This window comes from Notechis scutatus, chromosome 1 (genome assembly GCF_049901735.1).
Source record: "Notechis scutatus isolate UNSWTSFEM ecotype Mainland chromosome 1, rNotScu1.2, whole genome shotgun sequence".
Lineage (NCBI taxonomy): Eukaryota > Metazoa > Chordata > Lepidosauria > Squamata > Elapidae > Notechis > Notechis scutatus.
In genome coordinates, this window is record NC_142009.1 from 274,811,183 (window position 1) to 274,832,627 (window position 21,445).

A 21,445-nucleotide genomic window follows, 5' to 3' on the forward strand; every position below is an offset into this window, starting at 1 on the left:
GCACACAATAGATACAAACTCAAAGTAAACCGCACCAAACTTGATTGCAGGAAATACGACTTCAGCAATAGAGTGGTCAATGTCTGGAATACTCTACCCGACTCTGTAGTTTCTTCCCCAAACCCCAAAAACTTTAACCTTAGACTGTCTACTATTGACCTCACCCCTTTCCTAAGAGGTCTGTAGGGGCGTGCATAAGCGCACCAACGTGCCTACCGTCCCTGTCCCATTGTTTCTCTTATTCTTTATTTTTCTTATATGTAACCATTTCATGTATTCACAACTATGTATACATTTATACTTATTGTCTTGTAAACAATTGGCAAATCAAATAAATAAATAAAATGTGTCTTAGAGGCTAATAAGACCCAAATAACATTATTTTCAACTTTAATTAAATATTTGATTGATTAGTTAGTTGATTGATTATATGCTATTGATTGTTATCAACTCTTAGTGACCATTTAGATTTTCTCCATGAGAATCTATCCCTACATTGGTTTTTCAGGTCTTCCAATGTTGCAGTCATAACCACTGTAACAGTGTCAATCCATCTTATTTGTTGGTCATCCTCTCCTTTTTCCTTCTGTTTCCCAGCATTCTGGCCTTCCCCAGAGTGTCAGGTGTTTGCATATGTTCAAAACAAAATAATTTGAGTCTGGTTGTTCATGGTTTGAATATTTACACGGTAATCACCATTCTTCTGCCAAAGTTCTGTGTAAGCACTTGGGTTTTTAAGCAGAATTTCTTCATAAGTAGCTCGTAGAAAGTTGTTTTTTTAATCAAGAAGGTATTTTAATTCTTGAAGATTTTGTAACAAGATTCAATTTCTTCCAGACTTCCTAACATTTATTGTAAATTAAATCCAATGTCAGCCCAGTTGCATTTCAATGTAATCTCTATAAATACACATCTAGTATAACTTTTCAATAGTGCTTAAAGGTAAGGGAGTGCATGTTGGGAAAGTTGCACTTAACATCTTTTACGAGTCTGACGGTCACAGGTGGGAAAATGACATAAATTTAACAAAGCTGGCTTTTTCCTCACAATTTGTATGGAATTCCTCTGTCTTTAAACTATGGAAAGTCATAATTGCACTGTAATTTTCTGCTGCTTCCTACCTCAAAATTATGAACTATGCCATCAATTTGGGTCAGAGGTGGTTCTGGCAGCCACAATGAAGGTACCAGAGAGGTGATGTAATATATTATCTACCTCAATTTTGGAACGCCATAAAGTATGTTTTAACTCCTCTCTAATTGTTTGCAGGACATAATTGATTCCCCAATCTGCACCTCTTCATCATGGTTACCTTCAGAGTCACTGCTCTTAACCTTGCCAAGAAAGATGTACAAGATCCCATCTGCCCTCCTTAATTTAAACATTATGATTTTTTTAAAAAATGGTAGTAGTGATAGAGGGAAGTGAAGATTACAAAGATTAAAACAGCATCTGAAATCCTATTTAACCCTTAAAGCAAGGCAATTGCATAATCAACCTTTCATTTTAAAGGAGTGTATAACTTCTTGTTGTAGTCTAAGAAAAGATGGGAATCCATCTCTGTATCACTTTGGGAGATTTTAGGCAGTCTATAACTGGGCTTGGTTAGTTTAAGTTCTGGTTTATTGAAGAACCATAGTGGCCTAATTTATACCAAATGTTGACCTACAAAGAGGCTTACAAAATACAATGTGGCTTAATACTTAAGCCTCAGTCAAACCAACCAAACAACATTAGTGTGATATGTGATTGTAGCTGCCCTGGAATCTATATACATTAGCTACAAAAAAAAGTTTCCAAGTTTCCAAAGTGCCAAGAAGACCACAGTGACAAATGCTAATGAGAGAAAAACTAAAATGCGGGGCTGGATATCTGGTAGTCATTAGGAATCATAGAAGAGAAAGTTATTTTGATATCTTTGGAATAGAGATACTCTTGAATGGGTGTAAAAATTCTGCTCCCAAAAATAGTTAAAGTTTTTCATTATTAAGGCCCAGTATGGAAATACAAATACAACAAATTCCTGAAACTACTCTTCTGGAATTAAAAATGTCTGAATAGGTCCCAGTTCAGACAAGGATGAAACCTTTTGACTCTTATATTGTGGAAGCATACAAATACAGAGATATTGGCAGTAAAAGGGGGTTTGAATAATAGGTTGAGTCCTAACACAAAACAGCATAACTGCTGATATAATAAGAGAACAGCAAATACTTAACGTTTTGTTATATTTTTATTGCCAAGGATAGGAAAGATTAGAAATGTCTTGGACTAATCTTGATTGCTGAAATTGTCTTCTGTTTCTCTGAGCCATCTAGTGTATGTACAAAACACACTAAGCAATCATTTAATCCTGGTTTACTAAATAAATCACAGTCTTTGTGTTTATACTGATGTATAAACTATGATTTTCATATCACCTCAGGTTGGAGATACACAGCATTCTGAACTGCAACAAGCCACAACTTGGCTTAGATAGTTGGGTAGATACCATCTGTATCTTAACTGACATTCTTCTTCTGTATGTTCTTAATTGAATTAGCCACAACTGGGAATTTCTGGAATTCAGCTTTGACAAGAATTGCTGAGATGAATGTTTTTTATTATAGTTATTATAGTTTTTAATTTTGTTTGTGGGTGTTTGTTTTGTAACAGGCATCAGGAAATAATGTTCATGAAAACATAAACTCCGTATTTTTATCAATTAGATTAGTAATAAAATGTTAGTAATAAAAATGTAGATTTATTTAAATTATTGTCTGTGAAAATGACATTGAATTCTTTACCCTAAACTATGCCATCATAGAATGTGGTCCCAATGATTATTTTTTAAATAAATGTTTGAAAGGAGGCAGGTGTGCCTTAGGACATGCTATGGGATGGATCAGGTAGCAAACAGTGTTTGTGAATTATTAAAGACTTATCTTCTTGCTCCAGCATATTTTGAAGTGTTTCATCGTCTGGAGATCTCCTAGCTAGATCAAGGCCGAGAAACATTTTCCCTGATAGCTGAATTCCCTGAAAATAAAAGGAAAAGACTCCCTAACTTTATGACAATTACCTTCACATATAGGAACACCTCAATGGTTAACAAAGTAGAAGTCCATATTTTTCAGATGAAGTCTTTGGGCTACCACCCATTTGAAGTAAATATAACCTGGCAACATCTTTTCAAGGCCTCATGAACCTTCATTTCATCACCATGAATCACTCTTAAGCCATGGGTAGCTGTGCTGGTGTTAAAGTAGTGTTTTCTCTCACACCGTCCAATGGCTGTCACGAGCCATGTAACCAGTGGTGGGATTCAAATAATTTAACAACCAGTTCACCCAGGGTCAGGGTAGCCGTCATGGGAGGCGTGGCCCATCCCCGTCCTCCAGCTCTGCCGCAAATGTGGGACGATCCTCCCATGACAGTCAACCTGACTCTGGGCAAGCCGGATTGACCATCCCCTAAACACTCCCATTGTCAAAGTGGATCCCGGGTGCTACGCTGCAATGGAGAAATGGGAAACGGAGAAGCCAGTATGAGGGAAGGAGGAGGCCACTTTCCCTCTTTCTTCTCCTTGGTCCTCTTCCTTTCCTTGCGCCAGCCACTCCATTTTCCATTTCTTCATTGCAGCACAGCGCTGCACCGTGGAGCTTGCCCCACCCACCACCACCCAGATGCCCTTGCTTCCCCCAAGCATTTCTTTGCTAACTGATTTCCAGCTCCATTGCATTTCTCCATTGTGTTTCTTGCCGTCCTGTGCAGGGAAACAAACGTTTGTGAGCCTAAAAAAAAAAAAGTTCAATCAATTCCAACTTTGTGAGATCTTTTTTTTTCCACGAGGTTAGAATTGATTGATTGAACTTTCTTTTTTAGTCCCACAAACTTTTGTTTCCCTGCACACAACAGTGAGAAACATGACGAAGCTGGAAATCAGGTTAGCAAAGAAATGCTTGGGGGATGCAAGAGCATCTGTGTGCCAGGTACTGAAACAGGCCTGTCTCTGTCCAGAAGTTGCCCAGGCCCGCTGGAGGGAAGGCCAGCATCTACTGGCACTTAAACATGGCAGCATTCCAGCTCTGGCTGGGAAGGGTCAGCCGGCATGGGCGCTGTAAGTAGGGTACTCACTCGCTTCAGCACCCTCCCCGACTTTCTGGTGCTCTGCCAGTTCTTTGGCCTTAGGCTGCCACCTAATGCGCAGGCCCTGCCCTGCTCCCAACTTTTGGGAAGTCCGTCCCCCCCCCCCACTTGGTAGGAAGTTGAACGAAAACCAAATGTGTTCCGGAAAACACAGATTTTTCCAGAACTCGCCTAACAGTTCAACAAAACTCAACAAAAAATTAGGTTGTGGTTCTGCCAAACCGGTCCAAACCAGCTGAATCCTATCACTGCATGTAACCCATTACCATGGGAGAAAGTCAGATGACTGGCAATGATTTTTAAAAATGGATAGAGACAACCAATGGTTTTATAAAAGAGGTAGCAAAAGTACATACTGATAAGATTTCTTGCTGACTCAAGGATGGGTGTAAAGTACTTCAATTCAGCCGTGAGGAAAAACCCTTCCCCTAGACAAGGATCTCATTAGGGAATAGTACCAAGTTACCACAGTGTCCTGAACCTAGATTAAAACTTGTTTTATATTTTCTTTTCCTGTTAGCAAGCTGAAGCTAGTATCCACAAAAAGAGAACATTCAGCTTGTTTCTTACTGCTGGGTATGTCATAAGAGCTACGTAGAATTTCAGCACTGCAACACGGTCCTGCTAAATTTAATTCCCTTGGTGTCTGGTTGAAGTTTATAATGATGTAATGATGAGTAATGATGCTCTTCTCTGAGAGAAGAGAGACTATTTGATAAGGAGAGTGCTACAAGGAAGTAGAAAATAGTTCTGCCTGGGCAGATTAACTCCTGCAATGCGAGAATGGCTGCCAGAGCACACAGGTACGCTGCCAAGGACAGGTGGGGCAAGGATAACAGGAATAATCCCAAAGGCTCCACCCAAATTAATAACTGGTCCTTGTGCTGAAATAAAGAAGCAAGAATACATAGAAACCATAAGCAGTGCTAAAGAATGCAGATGATGATGTAGGTAGTCACTGACACTACTATACAAACAGTAAATAGAATCTACTGTAGATCCAAGTCTGCTGCACCCATTTAAACGTATCAGTTTTCAAAGAACATATTTATTCTAACAACACAAGAGTGTTGTGTTATTTTCTGCTGTGAGAATAGAGGTACCAGTGCATTGATGATTACATAAAATGTGCATCTTCTTTGCATTTTTCTGTGGTTTTGCTTAACAGTATTCCCTGCTTGGCTACCTAATTTTCTTATTGGGCTGGTTTGCTATTTTCCTACTTGGCTATCAAATTTATATTAACTTACTGAAAAGCTTTCCTCTAATTAGATGTCCTTCGGAGGCTGAAATCTTATATTGTCATATATAAAAGTGTTTCTTAAAACATTTACAGTAACTTTTCAGTGTGTCCTGAACACTTTGCCTCCTCTAGGACATGTATGGGATTCATCAGCTTTGTAACCAACATGCTGATAGAGTGTTTATATTTATCAGATAAACTGTATTCTTTTCATCAACAGATGTTTTTGATTTCATGGGTGCAGATAAACTATTTAATTCTTCACTAACCACAGTATTGCCATTTTTGAGAAATTAAAGCAACATAAATAACATTTTTGTATGTAATACTACCCCCTAGTGGAGCGCTATTTCTACGTAGTGACTTTTTCTTTTGTAGCCTTACACAGTACTGAGCAAGGAAATGACTTACCCACTTAGTCCCTCACTGCTTATATTTTACAACTCTTTTATACCACAGACTGTGCATAGAATTTCTGGATTAGTTTAGTTATCTCCAGATAGTAGTATGACAATAACGACTCCAGGAAAATAATATAAGGAGGGGATACTTTCCTAAGAGCTCACAATTCAAGAATACCATTGTTAACTTGGATTGCCAACCAAGTCCTGTGTGTGACAAAACAGAACACAAAAATGCTTTCTCCTTTGAGCCCAAGTATCAATGGATCCAGGATTGATGCAGAACTCCGTGAACTGGGGCATCTCCAACCAACTTGCCTTGCCTTCCTTCCTTCCTCTTTCCCTCCCTCCCTACTTCCCTGCCTCCTTTTTCTCATTTCAATCTCCTTCCTTCCTTCCTTCCTTCCTTCCTTCCTTCCTTCCTTCCTTCCTTCCTTCCTTCCTTCCTTCCTTCCTTCCTTCCTTCCTTCCTTCCTTCCTTCCTTCCTTCCTTCCTTCCTTGATTCTCATTCCCATATCCTTCCTTCCTCCATGTTCAGGAAGGGACAAGGGAAGGGGAGAGATTGGCAGCCCTGAGCGCGTGCAAAGGAGGCGGCAAGCGCATGGACTCTGGTGTCCCCAAGGATTATCTTGCCCCACATGCTGTGTTTGAGTGTTCCCCTTTCATCCTGGACGCCAGGCTCTGAGCATGCGCTGCCTTGACTTTGACACCCCTATTCTAACCAAACCATTGAAAAATAGTCTCATTACATTAAATATCTTAAAAGAAAGTGAAGGAATTGCACAATTGCACCAAGATACACAAGGATAGAAATGCAAGACTCTTTGTTATGGTTATAATCTTTTCCTCTTAGTTTTATTGAAAATTAATTGTACAAGTATAGGGAGATAATGCTAATGAAGGAGTACAAATACAAAATTAAGAGGAAATCTGCAGTTACAAACACAGAACACAACTGCTCTAAACTCATCTAACATTCTCCAGTACTTATAACACTTGTACAAACTGTAAGAAACGAAGCTTGCAGCATTCCATTAGACTGAATTATTCAGTATAGCAGAGTTACACCACTGTATTCTGCTGCATCTGTGGGCAAAATAAAAACAGTGACAATTTTGCCAAGCCATGAACAAAGTTGTAAACTTTTTCAGGAGTCTTTCAATACTTGGACCAAAGATGCTTGATGGCACTAAATAATTGCAAACCAATAGGTTCCTAATCAAGGCAGCAGTGACAGCTGCACTTCTTAAGCAATGCCAACAGCAGATAACTCCTGATGCTCTCTTATATTCAATTTACTATTAGTTGAGAATTGATTTTACAATATCAGCATTGGTTCCACGCTAAAAGTTTCTTAGGCTTGTTAATTCCCATGTTTATTTAATTGGGCAATCATTGCCAAACAAACAAAAAATAAACCGAAAACAGTTTACTGAAAGGAAAGATAATTTGATAGATCTAGCCACATTAGCTTTTCAAATTTCTTTGCCATCTTTCTGAACTATATTCCTGGCTCTACAGGTAGTCCTTAACTTACAACAGTGTCATTGAGTGCCATTCAAAGTTACAACGGCACTGAAAGAAGTGAGTTATGACTCCTTTTTACACTTAAGATGGTTGCATCATCCCCATGGTCACGTGATCAAAATTTGGACGCTTGGCAACTGACTTATATTTATGACGGTTGCCGTATCCCAGGATCACGTTTTGCAAGCTTCCAACAAGCAAAATCAATGGGGAAGCCAGGTTCACTTAACAACCATATTAGTAACTGAACAACTGCAGTGATTCACTTAACAACTGGGACAAGAAAAGTTGTAAAATGGGGCAAAACTCAATTAACATATTTCTCACTTAGCAACAGAAATTTTGGGTTCAGTTGTCATCGTAAGTCGAGGACTCCCTGTATTGGCCTAAAGGGATGAACCCATAAGAAGCTGGTAATAAAAAAGAAATCTAACTTACCCTATTAAATCAATAGATCTGGACCAAATTAATTTTACACAGTCCTGGCCTATAAGCTCCCTTAAGAGATGTCTATGTTTTAAAAATGAGATGATATCCATAAAACATTATTCTGATTGCAAGTCAAAAGTTTCGCAGATTTTCAAGCTAAAATAATTTAGAAAAACAAGTTTGTACAACTGATTATTGAATCACCAGATGCAGTAGTGATATAAAATCTGCTTAAGAAAATATTGTTCTGATGGCTTCACTAAAAAAAATTATAACTGCAAGTCCAGGAAGATTAGTTAGAAGATTGTATTAGTGGGCATCCATACAGAAAGAAATAAACATAAACATATTTTATGCATATATAAGCATTTCACTACAAAAAAGCTGAAATTAAAACGAATAGCATGTATGTAACTATGCAAATGGAGGAGAGAGAAAAAAAACTAATCATGGTCACGTAGGACTCCTCTGAGTGTAGAAACAAATCAATACAAACAGAAATATGGAATACCTACTGATCCTATTTCAAAGAAAAGAAAGAAAACAAGAAAGCCTAATATAGAATAGTGACATCTGTGAACCAAGTTGTTATGTCCAGGTCATGCCACAATGAATCACTGTCTATAGAGACAAAATATTCATTTAGTATATTGTGAACCCATGAACTGTCCCTTGTATGGGTGACCATGTTAGTTTTAAAACATCAAACTGAAAGTATATTTAATGATGATTAATTGCTATGGGACTTTATGCACAGATAGCATTTTATGAACTACAGATAAATAACTTGCAGTATAGCATAATATGTTTAATATGTTTACAATGGAAGCCTTAGTAAATTCAGTGAAATTTCTTTCTGTAATTAAAACCTGTATTCGTGTAATAATGTGGACTGTTTGGTATTTGCTTAGAATATTATCTAAATCCATGATGTGTAAACATATCTATGGCTTAACTAGGGTTTATTCAACAAAACCCATTGTTAAGAAATTATGACTAAGAATGACATATGAAGCAAGTCATAAGCTCAATAACTTTGATTCAACAAGCTTTGCTTGTATGGAACCATGAATTACTTCTGACAAAGTGAAATAAAACATTGCCTCTGACCTCTATCCAATACTATAATATGCATGAATGTGGCATGCTTGCAGAAGTATCCCTAGCAATTTTGCAATAGCTGTAATATTCTGCACATAATTTGAAAGATATTGGATATAGTTCTAAATGCAGGTTACCTGAGAAAGAGTCTCACCCTCAAGTGTGGGATTGGCCCACTCCACCCGCACCAACAGAAGAAATATGATGCAGACCCTGTTTGTCAAGGAAGTCAGGCTGGCAGAGTCCAGAAGAGCCTTTTTTACTGTGATTCTCACCCTGTGGAACATCGTACCCTCACCAGGTGTGAATCACTCCCGCCCTTTTGGCCTTCCCAAAAGGGCCTAAACACATGGTTCTGACAACTGACCTGGATGTGTGTATCATTCTGAAGATGGTTAATGGACTAAGAGAAGATCCTACCTCCTGCCCATGTGCATCTTCCTTCCTTCCTTCCAATCTTTGTCCATTTTAAACCAATTTTAGTGTTAATATTTATTGTTTTACTGTTTTATATTGTTTTGATTGATTGTAAGACAGCTAAAGTCATCTCTGGGTGAGATGGGCAACATATAAGACAAACAAACAAACAAACATATTCCCAGGATATATTTTGAAGCTCGGTAAATCAAATTCCTGCACAACCTAAAGGAGGATCCAAAAATTAGCATGCTGTAAGTGCAATTAACAATTGCATTTAGTTACTGTTCTTTCTCCAAACCTCTGAGACGCTATAATCTGTACATACACAACCAAAGAAGCCCAGCCAGAATATTTGTACCTTCTGCAGTGAAAGGGTCAACCGGTTATTTCTCAAAATGGACAGCAAATACTGTTTCTTTGCCCTTTTTGATGTCCTTGGATTCTTTATGCTTTTCTGTAGTTGTTTTTGATTTCTTGAGAAGTTTCTTGTGTCTTTTTAGTGCCTCAAAGAAGGCTCTTTGTGTCCAGGGATTTGGAGGGATTCCTAACCAAGGCTAAAATGCAAGTAGTAAAGCAAAGTATCAACAGACAGAAGTGAAAACACATAGACCCATATATCCTCCCATATAGATATTCGCTTAACAGTAACATTGCAACCCACAAATCATTTTGGATGGGCATGCTGTTTCTGAACTACGGCTATTAACTGTTATCTAGCTATTATAATCAAACCGCATATTCATAGGGATCATCCAGATTCTTCAACTGAAATCATATGGAAAGCCTTGTCTAAAGTAAATTCTTCTGTATGGAGCCTTTCAGGTGAATTGCACTACAATGGCCATCAGTTTCAAAAGGCAAGTTGGCTGGCTAATAGCTAGGTGTTATAGTCAGAAGATCACAAATGGGGATCACAGGACGGTAGGGCACTGAACTGTTGTAATTGCAAGATGGCTGCCAAGTACCTGAATCGTGACATGAAACGGCTGCAACTATGAAGATTAGTCGTAAGTCTCCTTGTTAAGCACTATTGTGACTTTGAACAGTCGCTGAACAAGGATCACTTGTTGTGCTCTTGCTGCAACCTGTCTGACATGCCTTTATGCCTCTAAATGCCTTGACTTCCAGGTCCTTTTAGAATAAAAGTATGAGTCTACTGCTTTCTCCATGACAATTTTGGTGCTGCTGCTCCAGTGTTGATGCTACATCAGGCCAATTGCATAAGACAAATGACCTTGGAAGGAAGTTGCCAATGACTGAAGAGAACAGATTGCAGCCAAGATTGTGGTTGCCATTAAAGACACACAAAACACACATATGGGAAGACTTCTAACAGGAAAAGATGGAAAATGCTACTTCCATATCAGATCAGAAAAGCTGTCTTGGTTATAAGCTAGGAATGTGAGGAGGGCTATGTTGTGTGAAAATGAGTTCAGATCTGCTCTATTTGCAAATTTTGGGGCATAGACTTCCTCTATTTGCATATTTTTGGGTTCAATTGACAGATTGGGAAAATCATATATAAAGTACTTTTCACTAGTCTGAAATCTATCAGAATTAACTACATGATATATTAGCTTTAATACACTGGGATAGGGGGAAAGAAGAAAGCATTTGATTACCTGCCCCTTTGCTTTTAATTTTTGTATCAATGGAAAAGGTAGAAAAACTCACAAAACCAGAATATCACTTGTCAAGTGACTGGTAAGCCTACTGCATAACTTTTAAATGCAGATGTAAAGCCATTATTTCAGTTTCAACCTTATTGACGAGCATTAAGATAAATTGTCTCCTATTGTGTGGACAATTATTTGGTCATTAATTACTAAATGAAATAAAATTATTTAGCATAAAATTATGGTCTTTTCTGAGGGACCATACACACACACACACACACACATATATACAGTATATACACACACATATATACATATATGTACACACACATATATATACCATATAATTAGTAAAACAGTGGGGATGTTATTTATATAGTCATCCAATTCAGGTGAGGATTCTAGGTGACTTGCATTTTGATGAAACATGAAAAACAAGTAATTAAACACATGATTGGTGCAATACTGGAACATAAAAAAAACAGACCAACAGAAATAGCAGTTTGTGGAGCAGTATTATTATGTACTGCGCATTGAGTACAGAAAGTCCTGTGGGGTTAGGACCATGTGTTCATTATTTATATACCTCTTTCATCTGTTCTGTCATTTTATTTTTTCTATCTCCTTTTTTTCTTTGGTTCTTCTTTTTTCTTTTCTTTTCCACATTTACTATATTTTTTCTTTGTTATATATGCAAAATATTTTAATGAAAACTACTTTTGAAAAAGAGACGTCCTATTCTGATTGTTAGGAAATTTCTGATTACTAGGAAAAAACTTGTTAACTGCAAGCGGTGAGGATTATTTTAGAGATGTGGTTTCACTTTCACTCATAGTTTAAAGTAAATGATGGACAGTCATCTGTAGGCAATCCTTTAATTCGGAGTTTTGCATTATATGTACCCATTTCATGTATTCACAACTATGTATACATTTATACTTATTATCTTGTAAACAATTGGCAAATCAAATAAATAAATAAATAAATAAATAAATAGTTTAAAGTAAATGATGGACAGTCATCTGTAGGCAATCCTTTAATTCGGAGTTTTGCATTAAATGGAGTTGGCATGCATTAATATTAAACATTAAGTTGGAAAGACGGCATGCACAGTGTTTCCAATTTAATGTTTCAGGATATTATTTGTCTTACACCCTTATCTCCCTCCAATAATCTGTAATTTGAGAGTGTCCTGTGGACAGTATCAGAGACTCCATAGTGTTGGATGTACAGAAAGCAACATTTTGCTCCTTTTGTTAGAAGCAAACCTCTGGGAATAAGTAGCCATTCTACTCTATTAAATTATGTAGGCTAGAAAAGAGCCACAAGAATCATAGAATCATAGGGTTGGAAGGAACCTTGGAGTCTTCCAGCCCGACCTTCTGTCCAAGACAAAAGTCTTTATACAGGTAGTTCTCAATTTACCACCACAATTGAGCCCAAAGTAGCTGTTCCTAAGTGAGGCAATTGTTAAGTGAGTTTTGCCCCATTTTACAACTTTTCTTGCCTCAGTTTGTTAAGTGAATCACACTGCAGCTGTTAACTTAATCACGCGGTCGTTAAGTGAATCCGGCTTCCCCACTGACTTTGTCAGAAGGTCACAAGTGGTGTTTGCATGATCCCAGGACACTGCACGGGTCCTCAATGTGAGTCAGTTGCCAAACATCTGAATTTTGATCATGTGACCGTGGGGAATGCTGCAACGGTCGTAAGTGCGAAAAACAGTCCTAAGTCCCTTTTTTTTCCAATGCCGTGGTTGATTTTGGACGGTCACTAACGGAACTGTTGCAAACCGAGGACTACCTGTGCCATCCCGGACAAAGGATTGTCCAATCTTTTAATCTCGCCGGATTGCAGACTCGGCACCGCGGCAGGCTTCTATTCCTAGTTAGGCGGGAACGGCAGGGACGGAATGTCCTTATGATACTCGGGGGACTCCAGGGATAACGAAGACAGATCGCATTGCCGGCATTCCACGCTCGAAACCCAGTCGAGTCTTCTTTGACGTCAGAATGGAAGGGCGGAGCTAAGGCATGAACAGGAACAGCAGAAGTGGGGGGGGAAACACGCGCCTTGCCCGGAAATCCTTCGCCGCGTTGTTCCCCGGGGCGGGCCTGTCCTTGTCCGGCATGGCGCTGCTGAGCCCGCGTGTATCTGCCCGGGCCGCTTATCTTTCTTCCTTCCCGCTCGGCGAGCGGGACCAGCCGAAACGATCCCCCGGCCCACCTCGGGGCCTTTCGGTCTCCCTGAAGCGCCGGGGAGTCAAGAAGCGGCAGCCGAAGGGATCGGCAGCCAGGAATGGCTCTGTGGCATCCGACGGGGAGCAGCCTAGAGATGCGTTCCCGTTTTCGGGTCCCAAGGAGAAGCGAAAACCCAAACGGAACAATATCTCCGCTTGCAAACATTTGGCTCCCTTGCAGAGCCGGCAGAAAGCGTTGCGGAGGAAGGCGGAGCGCAGACGGGTAGACCAAAAGGCTCCAGAACCGCCAGCATCTGCTGGGCCGCCCCATGGAGAAGGAGGGCAGCCCTTCTACCCCCGGGAACTGTCTTCGAGTTGCTCTCTCCTGACCTTCCTCCAAGACCTGGAAAAGGTCCAGGATAGCCGGGAGCGAGCTGCCAAACTCTTCCAGTGGCTCATCGCTCCTGTTTCCTCGCAGGAATTCTTTGATCAGTACTGGGAGAAGTCACCGCTTCTGATCCACAGGCACAACCCAAATTATTATCAGGACCTCTTCTCCACTGCTGAGTTCGATAACATCCTACGCGACCACAATGTCCAGTTTGGTGTCAACTTGGATGTCACCAGTTATGAGGATGGGAAGAGGGAGACCCATAACCCTGTGGGCAGGGCAGTGCCAGCTGTGGTCTGGGATTTCTACAGGAACGGCTGCTCACTCCGGATGCTGAACCCTCAGGCCTTTTCGGCTACCGTCTGGCATGTCCTGTCCATCCTACAGGAGCAGTTCAGCAGTATGGTTGGTGCCAACACTTACCTGACTCCTGCTGGAGCTCAGGGCTTTGCCCCACATTATGATGATATTGAAGCGTTTGTGCTCCAGCTGGAAGGAAAAAAGCATTGGCGGGTTTACGCCCCGAGACAGCAGGCTGAGATGTTGCCTCAGTTTTCAAGTAGCAATTTTAGCCAGATGGAGATTGGTGAACCGATTCTGGAGATTGTCTTAGAAGCTGGGGACCTGCTATACTTCCCCCGGGGGTTTATACATCAAGGAGATTGCCTCCCAGAGGCTCATTCACTCCACATCACAGTTTCTTCCTATCAGCGAAACTCTTGGGGAGACTTGTTGGAAAAACTTCTCCCGGCAGCATTGCAGATGGCTATTGAAGAGGACATTGAATATCGCCAAGGCCTCCCTGAGGACTATCTGGAATACATGGGTGTCATAAACACTGATGCTGATGACCCACGCCGAACTGTCTTTCTGCAGAAGATCAGGACTTTACTCACAAAACTAATGGATTATGCACCAGTTGATGCTGCAGTGGATCAGAAAGCCAAGTCTTTTCTTCATGACTGTCTTCCTCCAGTGCTCACTGAGACGGAAAAAGCATTGAGTGTTTTCAGGCATCCGGCACGGTGGGAGAATGGCAACGTGCAAAATGTTGATGTCCAGCTTGAGAAAACTACACAAATACGTCTACTTCGATATGGCATTGTCAGGTTGTGCAATGAAGGAGATGCTACATTACTGTATTATACCACAGAAAACTCAAGAGTGTACCACAAGGAGGAGCCTAAGTGTTGTGAAATAGAATCCGAATACATAGATGGAATTGAATTTTTGCTCTCCTCTTACCCAAATTACATCTGTATAGATGCCCTTCCTGGTGGTTCTTTGAACGATAAGATTGCCTTGGGAACTTTTTTATTTGAGAAAGGGTTGGTGGTTACTAAAAAACCTCTTTTATCTGGTAACATAAAAATAAATGAATTGTAAGAAATTATTTTTCTTCTACTTACTAGTACATTTAAGATAGCAATCCAAAAGTCTGGAAACTGACTGCTTGGAATTTGTGTTTGATCTGCAGAGATAAAGAAATACATATATGCATACATATACATTTATATGTATATATTAGATAAACTATAGAAAGATAAAGGATGTAATTTGATCTACATTTTAAAATGTTTTAACAGTGTTTATTCTTAACTATATTCTTATTCTTAACAAAAGAATAATTTTTGTCTCCTAAATTGTGAGCTGGATTAAAATAGTGAAAAAAAGTATTCCAGTAGAAGATTGCAATAAACATAAATGGTAGACTTAAAGCTCATTTTTGTATATACATACATACATACATACATACATACATACATACATACATACATACGTGTGTATGTATACACACACATACATACACACACACACACACACATTCCATCAAACTGTTTTTCATTCTGTTCTATGTTACCAGTGAAAGTAGTTTTAACAACATCAAGGAAGATGTCACGAATATCGCTGTATGCAAAGATGTCTCCCTTTTCCCGATAAATGCAGTGGGCTTCATGCCACATCTTCTCTATTACTTCTTGAAGCTTTAGTACTTTCTTTATTACTAGGGGTATTTGGCTTAATCTGGAAATCTGCAACACAAATTGTACATTTTTTGCACCATTTACCAATATAATTTTATCCCTTTCACAATTCTTGCATCATCATCATACTAAAAACTTTTACTCTTTATTAGAATGTGGAAGTATAGTAGAGGAAATATGGTGAAAGAGTGAACTGCTAAACTAAAAAGTTAATAGCTTTTAATTTATATGAGAAAGTAAGTGTAAAATTTGTACTTCTAACTTTTTTTCAGATACTTGTTAACCTACTTGAAGCTTTGCCAATTTGCCAGTTTGTTAAGGCAATTAGGTGAAAAATCAGGGGCTTTATGAGTTGAAATAGCCTGGACAAATCAAGTTAGGTTTTGTAATTACTGCAGAGCAAATAAAATGTTTATTTTTCACTAAGATTCCTGTTTTCTTTAATTCTCCCAAGTGCGATGTGACATAAAGGATATTAGCAACTAGTAGGTCTTATTCCTCTAGCTACAGATCTCATTGTCAGGTGCTCTGCAGTCTATAACTCATAGCTTGTGACATATGTTGTCACTTTCTTAGTAAACCTTTACAAACACAAAATGCATCTTGTTTGAAATGATAGTCAATTCCTGATGTATTAGCTTCTTACATCCGGAAAGGTATTGATGAGGTGATGCATGCAACAGGAATTTTCCTCATTGTGGTATAGTATCTTTTGGGAATCTGAATACATGCTTGAACTTCTATATGAATGCAATTAAGATATGCAGAGGTTTCTTGCTTATTATAACCTTGTGGTCTCCTACAGTCTGTCTCTGCATATAAGCCAACAGTTGCTTCAGAACTTTGGAATATGGCCTTGTGAAATTCATGCTGACTATCTGATTGCTCCCGTATGATCCGAAGGCCCACTATGTAGCATTTAACACACTTGCATATTACAATTTCATATTGCTTCAAATTTTCAGAAGTTACCAGTCTTTAGAAATGTGCATAGGGAAAGGAGAAGTTTCCTGAAGTGTGGGAAAGAGCTATGTAATCTTGGCTTCTAAAAAAATACAGCACAACAACATTTTAGATTGGATTTTTTTTACCTCATTCTTGATTTTTTGGATCATTTCTTGCTCTTCCTTTTGTTCAAAATTGAAATTTGTCACAGCACGACTCACTTCTCTGTTCAAAGAAATGGACCTTTTCAGAAATCTCAAAAGTCAAATCTACATTTTCATTTTATTTATTAAGAATTTATTTGTATAACATTCCTCCTCCCTTAGGAGCATTTATTTTTACCTTTGCTGAACACATAGCATCTGATACACTTTTTCTGTAAATCTGAGGGTAGTGCAACACTACAGAAACGTCTTGCTCTATTTGTACTTAAATGCCCAATCCTTCCCCAAATTTAGAAAAAGGCTAATCCCAGAGAAAACTATTCCCTGATTAGGCCCACACACACTTTCAGGTGTGTGGGCCTAAGTTTCCATCTTTTCAAGTTAATAGAGTCTGTTATCACCGAAACCCTCAGACATTAGAAAAATTCAAATTATTTTCTTTAGATATCTCTGTAAACCTAGATGAAAATATCTTGCTACTCACTAGGGTAGATCCTCTTCTGAATATCCACATAGCAGTAGCATTTAGACTTATATACCATTTCACCGTACTTTACAGTCCTCCCTAAGCCGTTTACAGAGTCAGCATCTTGTCCCCAACAATCTAGGTCCTCATTTTCCCCACCTCAGAATGGAATGCTGAGTCAACCTTGAGTCAGTGAGAATCGAACTGCTAGCAGATAGCAGTCAGCAGAAGTAGCCTGCAATACTGCATTCTAACCACTGCACCACCACGGCTCACTTAGTGCCACAGTTGTTTGACAATACATTTCATTGACTTTAATAAGGAATAGACAGGACTGCACAGTGCATAAATTGGAAGTATTTCAATTAATAATACCTATCATGATTTGACTAAAGTGTATGAAATGGTATTTACTGAAGATCTATTTCTGTTGAAAAGGAGCATAGATGATAGTCCTCGACTTAGCAACCTTGAGTGAGCAACTGTGGGAACTTGGGAACTAATTCATAAGTAGCTCCAGGGGAGGTCCATCATAATTTCAAATAATCACCAAGCAACTGGTCATAAATAGAAGATTAACTATAACTGACTAGACTACTGTCAAATCATTAATAAAATGTTATGGACAGGATTAAAAGATGGCATAAAATCTTGTCTTGCTTTATTAACTGGTAGAATGGTTTAAAAATCACAATTGGCAATACAGGCCATTATTGCCCTATCCCCACATCCCATTACCATAGGAATATATCAGTGCAGTGGCAAGGAACACTTACGTTTGAAGAATAAGGGGTATTTTTTTCAACGCTGTAAACGTAATAAAACATGCTGGCTGAGGAAAATTCCATGTATCTTGAACTTGCCAAGGTTGAGAAACGATCCTTTAGGAGCTCCTTGGGGAAGGAACTTTCTAAACAAGGGAGTGGTCTTTGATCAAAACAGCCACTTACTCTTTTACTTTCTCGTTTGGTTCCAGTATCATTCTCATCAGCAAAGTAGCCCGAACGCTTTCATCCTTCATCTTGAGAGTGATGATACTCCGGCAGGCTTCCCTCCGTACTCCAGGATCTTCCTCATTATGAAGGGCCCAGAGAAGAAGGTCTTTTAGGTAGGGAGTTGCCTCACCTATCTGACCCAAAGCTGCCAAAAAGAAAATGATAGTTGCTTTGACTTTTTATGTCAAGAAGGTGAGCTTTTGGCCTTTGTGATCCAGTATTTGCCAGTTATCTGAATATATACAGGTAGTCCTCAATTTTACGACCACAATGGCGCCCAAAAATTTATGTTGCTAAGTGAGAAATTCGTTAAGTGACTTTTCTTGCCATAGTTGTTCAGTGAACCACTGCGGTTGTTAAGTTAGTAACATAGTTGTTAAATGAACCTAGCTTTTCCCATTGATTTTGCTCGTCAGAAAGTTGGGGAAAGGGGATCATATGACCCCAGGACGCTGCAACCATCATAAATACGAACCATTTTTCAAGCATCTGAATATAAATCACATGATTATGAGGATGCTGCAAAGGTTGTGAAAAAATGGTCATAAGTTACTTTTTTTAGCGCCATTGTAACTTCAAATGGTCACTAAATGAACTGTTGTAAGTCGAGGACTACCTGTATTCTGAAATGAAGTACTATTCTTAAACAGAACCCGAAGAACCTTAATGAGGGAAACCCTTCTCTTTTGAAATAAAAAAGTGGTGCTATATTGTTGATCATATTAATAGTATTGATCTTTTTGCAAATAAGTCATAACTGATTTCTTTATGCAGCTATGGGTTAATACCACCGTCTGAACTGAACCATTAATGCATTAAAAATAGTGTTATTTTAACAGAATGCCAGAATGCAAAATGACATATTTCATATGGTATTTCACAGAAAGGAGTTAAGAGCTAAAGCATTTAAAAGAGGTAAGTGTGCTATTAACAAAACAGTGAAGGACCAACAACTGATGGCCCTATTAGATTTAATACCAATCCTATCAATTTCCATACTCAATGTGCACAATTTTAAAGTTTTATGTTTGCCTTGTATATCTCATTTAAATTAATATTGGCTTTTGTTGTATCCACTCATAGTTTCTGGAGTTGGGCAGTATATAATGCAAATATTCTAAGCAAAGCAAGTAAGCCTGGAGAATTCTGGTAGGTACAATTTTAAGAAACATCTTAAAATTGCCAAGATTGGGAAACACTGGTTTAGTAAATAAATAAGTAAATCATCTTCCTTCCAGCTCCAGCATTTGAGAGGATTATTGAAAGAGGGTTTGGATCCAACTTTGATTATATTTAGTACAGACTTTTTCTTCTTTATGTACTATTTCACTGACATAAAAAGTTTTGTAAGTTATCTTCTAACTTCAGCCATTCCAAATAAACTGTACATGACGTAGTTCATACCTACATGCAGGTGATCTGTTTTAATTACTGCATGAGAATTAAATTTACTGTCCGCTCCCTATCACTTTCTGTGTCTCAAGTTGGAAGTCATTGGAATACAGTTGTTCAATTACACTTGATAATCACAAAACATTTAAATCCATTTTAGCCTATTCCTAGTGGGCATAGGCCAAGCATAGCTCCATGTTGCTTACACAACACACACACACGCACACACACATACACACACACACAAACAAACAAACAAATCATGGATGCAATACCATACATACTTCCTAAAAGGTAAGCCTTATTCAGGGTGTAAGAAGACCAGCTTCCTGCTCTTTTAGTGACCAGCTAGATAAAATTTTCAGAAATAAGAGAACATCCAAAATTACAGTTACAAAAACTATTTATAGATACAGTTTAAAGGAGAATTCTCAACAGTTTAACAATACAATACCTCTGATGGCAAGAGCTTTGATATTCCATAAAGGATCAGTCTGCATGATCTTAAAAAGGCATTTTAGTACCTGTTCAACAACAAGAACAACAAAATCTGTTGACTGATACAGAGCCTTATTCATAGATCTTTTTTTAAAATAGGGTTATTTATATTAAATAACATACATAATTTATCCCAAATTAAAAGCAGGAACTAGAGAACCAAGTCTACAATATGCCATTACAGACATATATAACAAAATCTTATGAGAGTAAACACAAATAAATAATTATGTATTGTGACTTGCTAGATACTAATGAATCGCTGATTCACCCTTGCTGAAAAAAAACAGCTTTTACACAAGGAGTGGGCTTTAAGGAATAGGTAATTGGCAGACCACAAACCAGATTCAGTTCTCAAAGCACTTCATCCTTTTGGCTCTACCATTTTCTTCCTATTGATGTGTCTATGGGATGAAGCCTTTAGTTACAGGTTTGCTTGCTATTTAGTCATTTGTATTTTCAAATGGAAGGAATAATTATCCATTTGTCTCGAGATTTTTCAAGACACATCTTTCTTTCTCCCTCTGCTCTTCCCTTCCTGCCTTCTATTTTCTGGCACTTTTATGAGCATAATAAGATGCTTGGGAATAATACGAAATAACCGTTTATCCAGGCATTGCATCTAATTGGAGTGAGCAATTTATGGCATCCAGGCACAAAACTCCCTCTAGGACTGAAACAGCAAAGCCATCAAGAAAAGTTGGGACTTTAAGAACATCTGGCAGATTGCAGATTCCTCATCGTAACTCTAATTTGATTGGAGTCATGATTTTTCCTTATCATGGGCAAAAGATGCTAAGTATAGGTAATCCTCAACTTTAGTGACTGAAGTTAATGCAGAACCCAAAAACAATATTTACGAACAGGTTCTAGGTTCTGACAGTGCCATCCTCAGCGGTTACATGACTACATTTTAGGCACTTGGCAACCAGCTCACATTTACAATTGCTTACAGTGTCTCGGCATAGCACCACAATTTACAATGTTTTTTAATGGAAAGTGGCCTTTACTTCTAGCCACTGGCAGAAAATGACCATTGCAGATAATGAATGGATTCATTTAATCACCATAAGATCCATTTAATGACTGCTGCAAAAGAGATAATCAGATTGGGTGCAGTCACATGATCACCTGCTTAATGACGGGCATGACTAATGATTGTAATTCCAGGATCAATTACGGTCATAAGTTGAGGACTACCTCTAATGCAGCAAATAAGCAAATAAAAGATATGGTTTAAAAGATAAGGTGCCCCCACTTCCATTTGCTCCTTCTTGGATATACAGAGAAATCCCCATCTAATAAATGAGGCCAACTTTATTCAGATATTGGCACAAGTCCAGAGCACAATGTACATAATTTGTGCTGACTAGAACATTCATTCTAAATAAACATCCAGTGTAGATATAGAATTGCATATCCTGTTATATAACCCAACCAGTTATGCAGAAGACTGGTTCTGCTCACAGATTTTCTTTACTAAACTAGGATATTTCTTTATTCACAAGCAAGTTTGATTGCTCTATTCTTAGACCAAAGTAATGTAACTCTGAGAATTTTGCAT

General features: G+C 38.5%; 2 protein-coding genes across 2 annotated transcripts in view; one reads left to right on the forward strand and one right to left on the reverse strand.

The window, feature by feature from the left end:
- Positions 1 to 6,606: 6,606 nt before the first annotated feature.
- Positions 6,607 to 21,445, reverse strand: part of HEATR4 (HEAT repeat containing 4) — a 48,993-nt gene continuing 34,154 nt past the window's right edge. Inside the window, exons 12-18 of the mRNA XM_087951646.1 lie at positions 19,838 to 19,907; positions 17,947 to 18,136; positions 16,513 to 16,591; positions 15,298 to 15,469; positions 14,846 to 14,907; positions 9,609 to 9,804; positions 6,607 to 6,859 (exon numbers count right to left, since the gene is read on the reverse strand). Of these exons, the coding sequence (XP_087807772.1) occupies positions 9,634 to 9,804; positions 14,846 to 14,907; positions 15,298 to 15,469; positions 16,513 to 16,591; positions 17,947 to 18,136; positions 19,838 to 19,907 (744 nt within the window). The 3' untranslated portion in view covers positions 6,607 to 6,859; positions 9,609 to 9,633. The remainder of the gene's footprint in view (positions 6,860 to 9,608; positions 9,805 to 14,845; positions 14,908 to 15,297; positions 15,470 to 16,512; positions 16,592 to 17,946; positions 18,137 to 19,837; positions 19,908 to 21,445) is intronic.
- RIOX1 (ribosomal oxygenase 1) lies at positions 12,941 to 15,843 on the forward strand. The gene has a single exon (XM_026671071.2). It carries the CDS (start codon positions 12,996 to 12,998, stop codon positions 14,820 to 14,822), a length of 1,827 nt encoding a protein of 608 aa, XP_026526856.2. The 5' UTR covers positions 12,941 to 12,995; the 3' UTR covers positions 14,823 to 15,843.

Coding starts and splice junctions, on each gene's coding strand:
- RIOX1 (XM_026671071.2), top strand. CDS start 12,996: ATGGCGCTGCTGAGCCCGCGTGTATCTGCCCGGGCCGCTTATCTTTCT.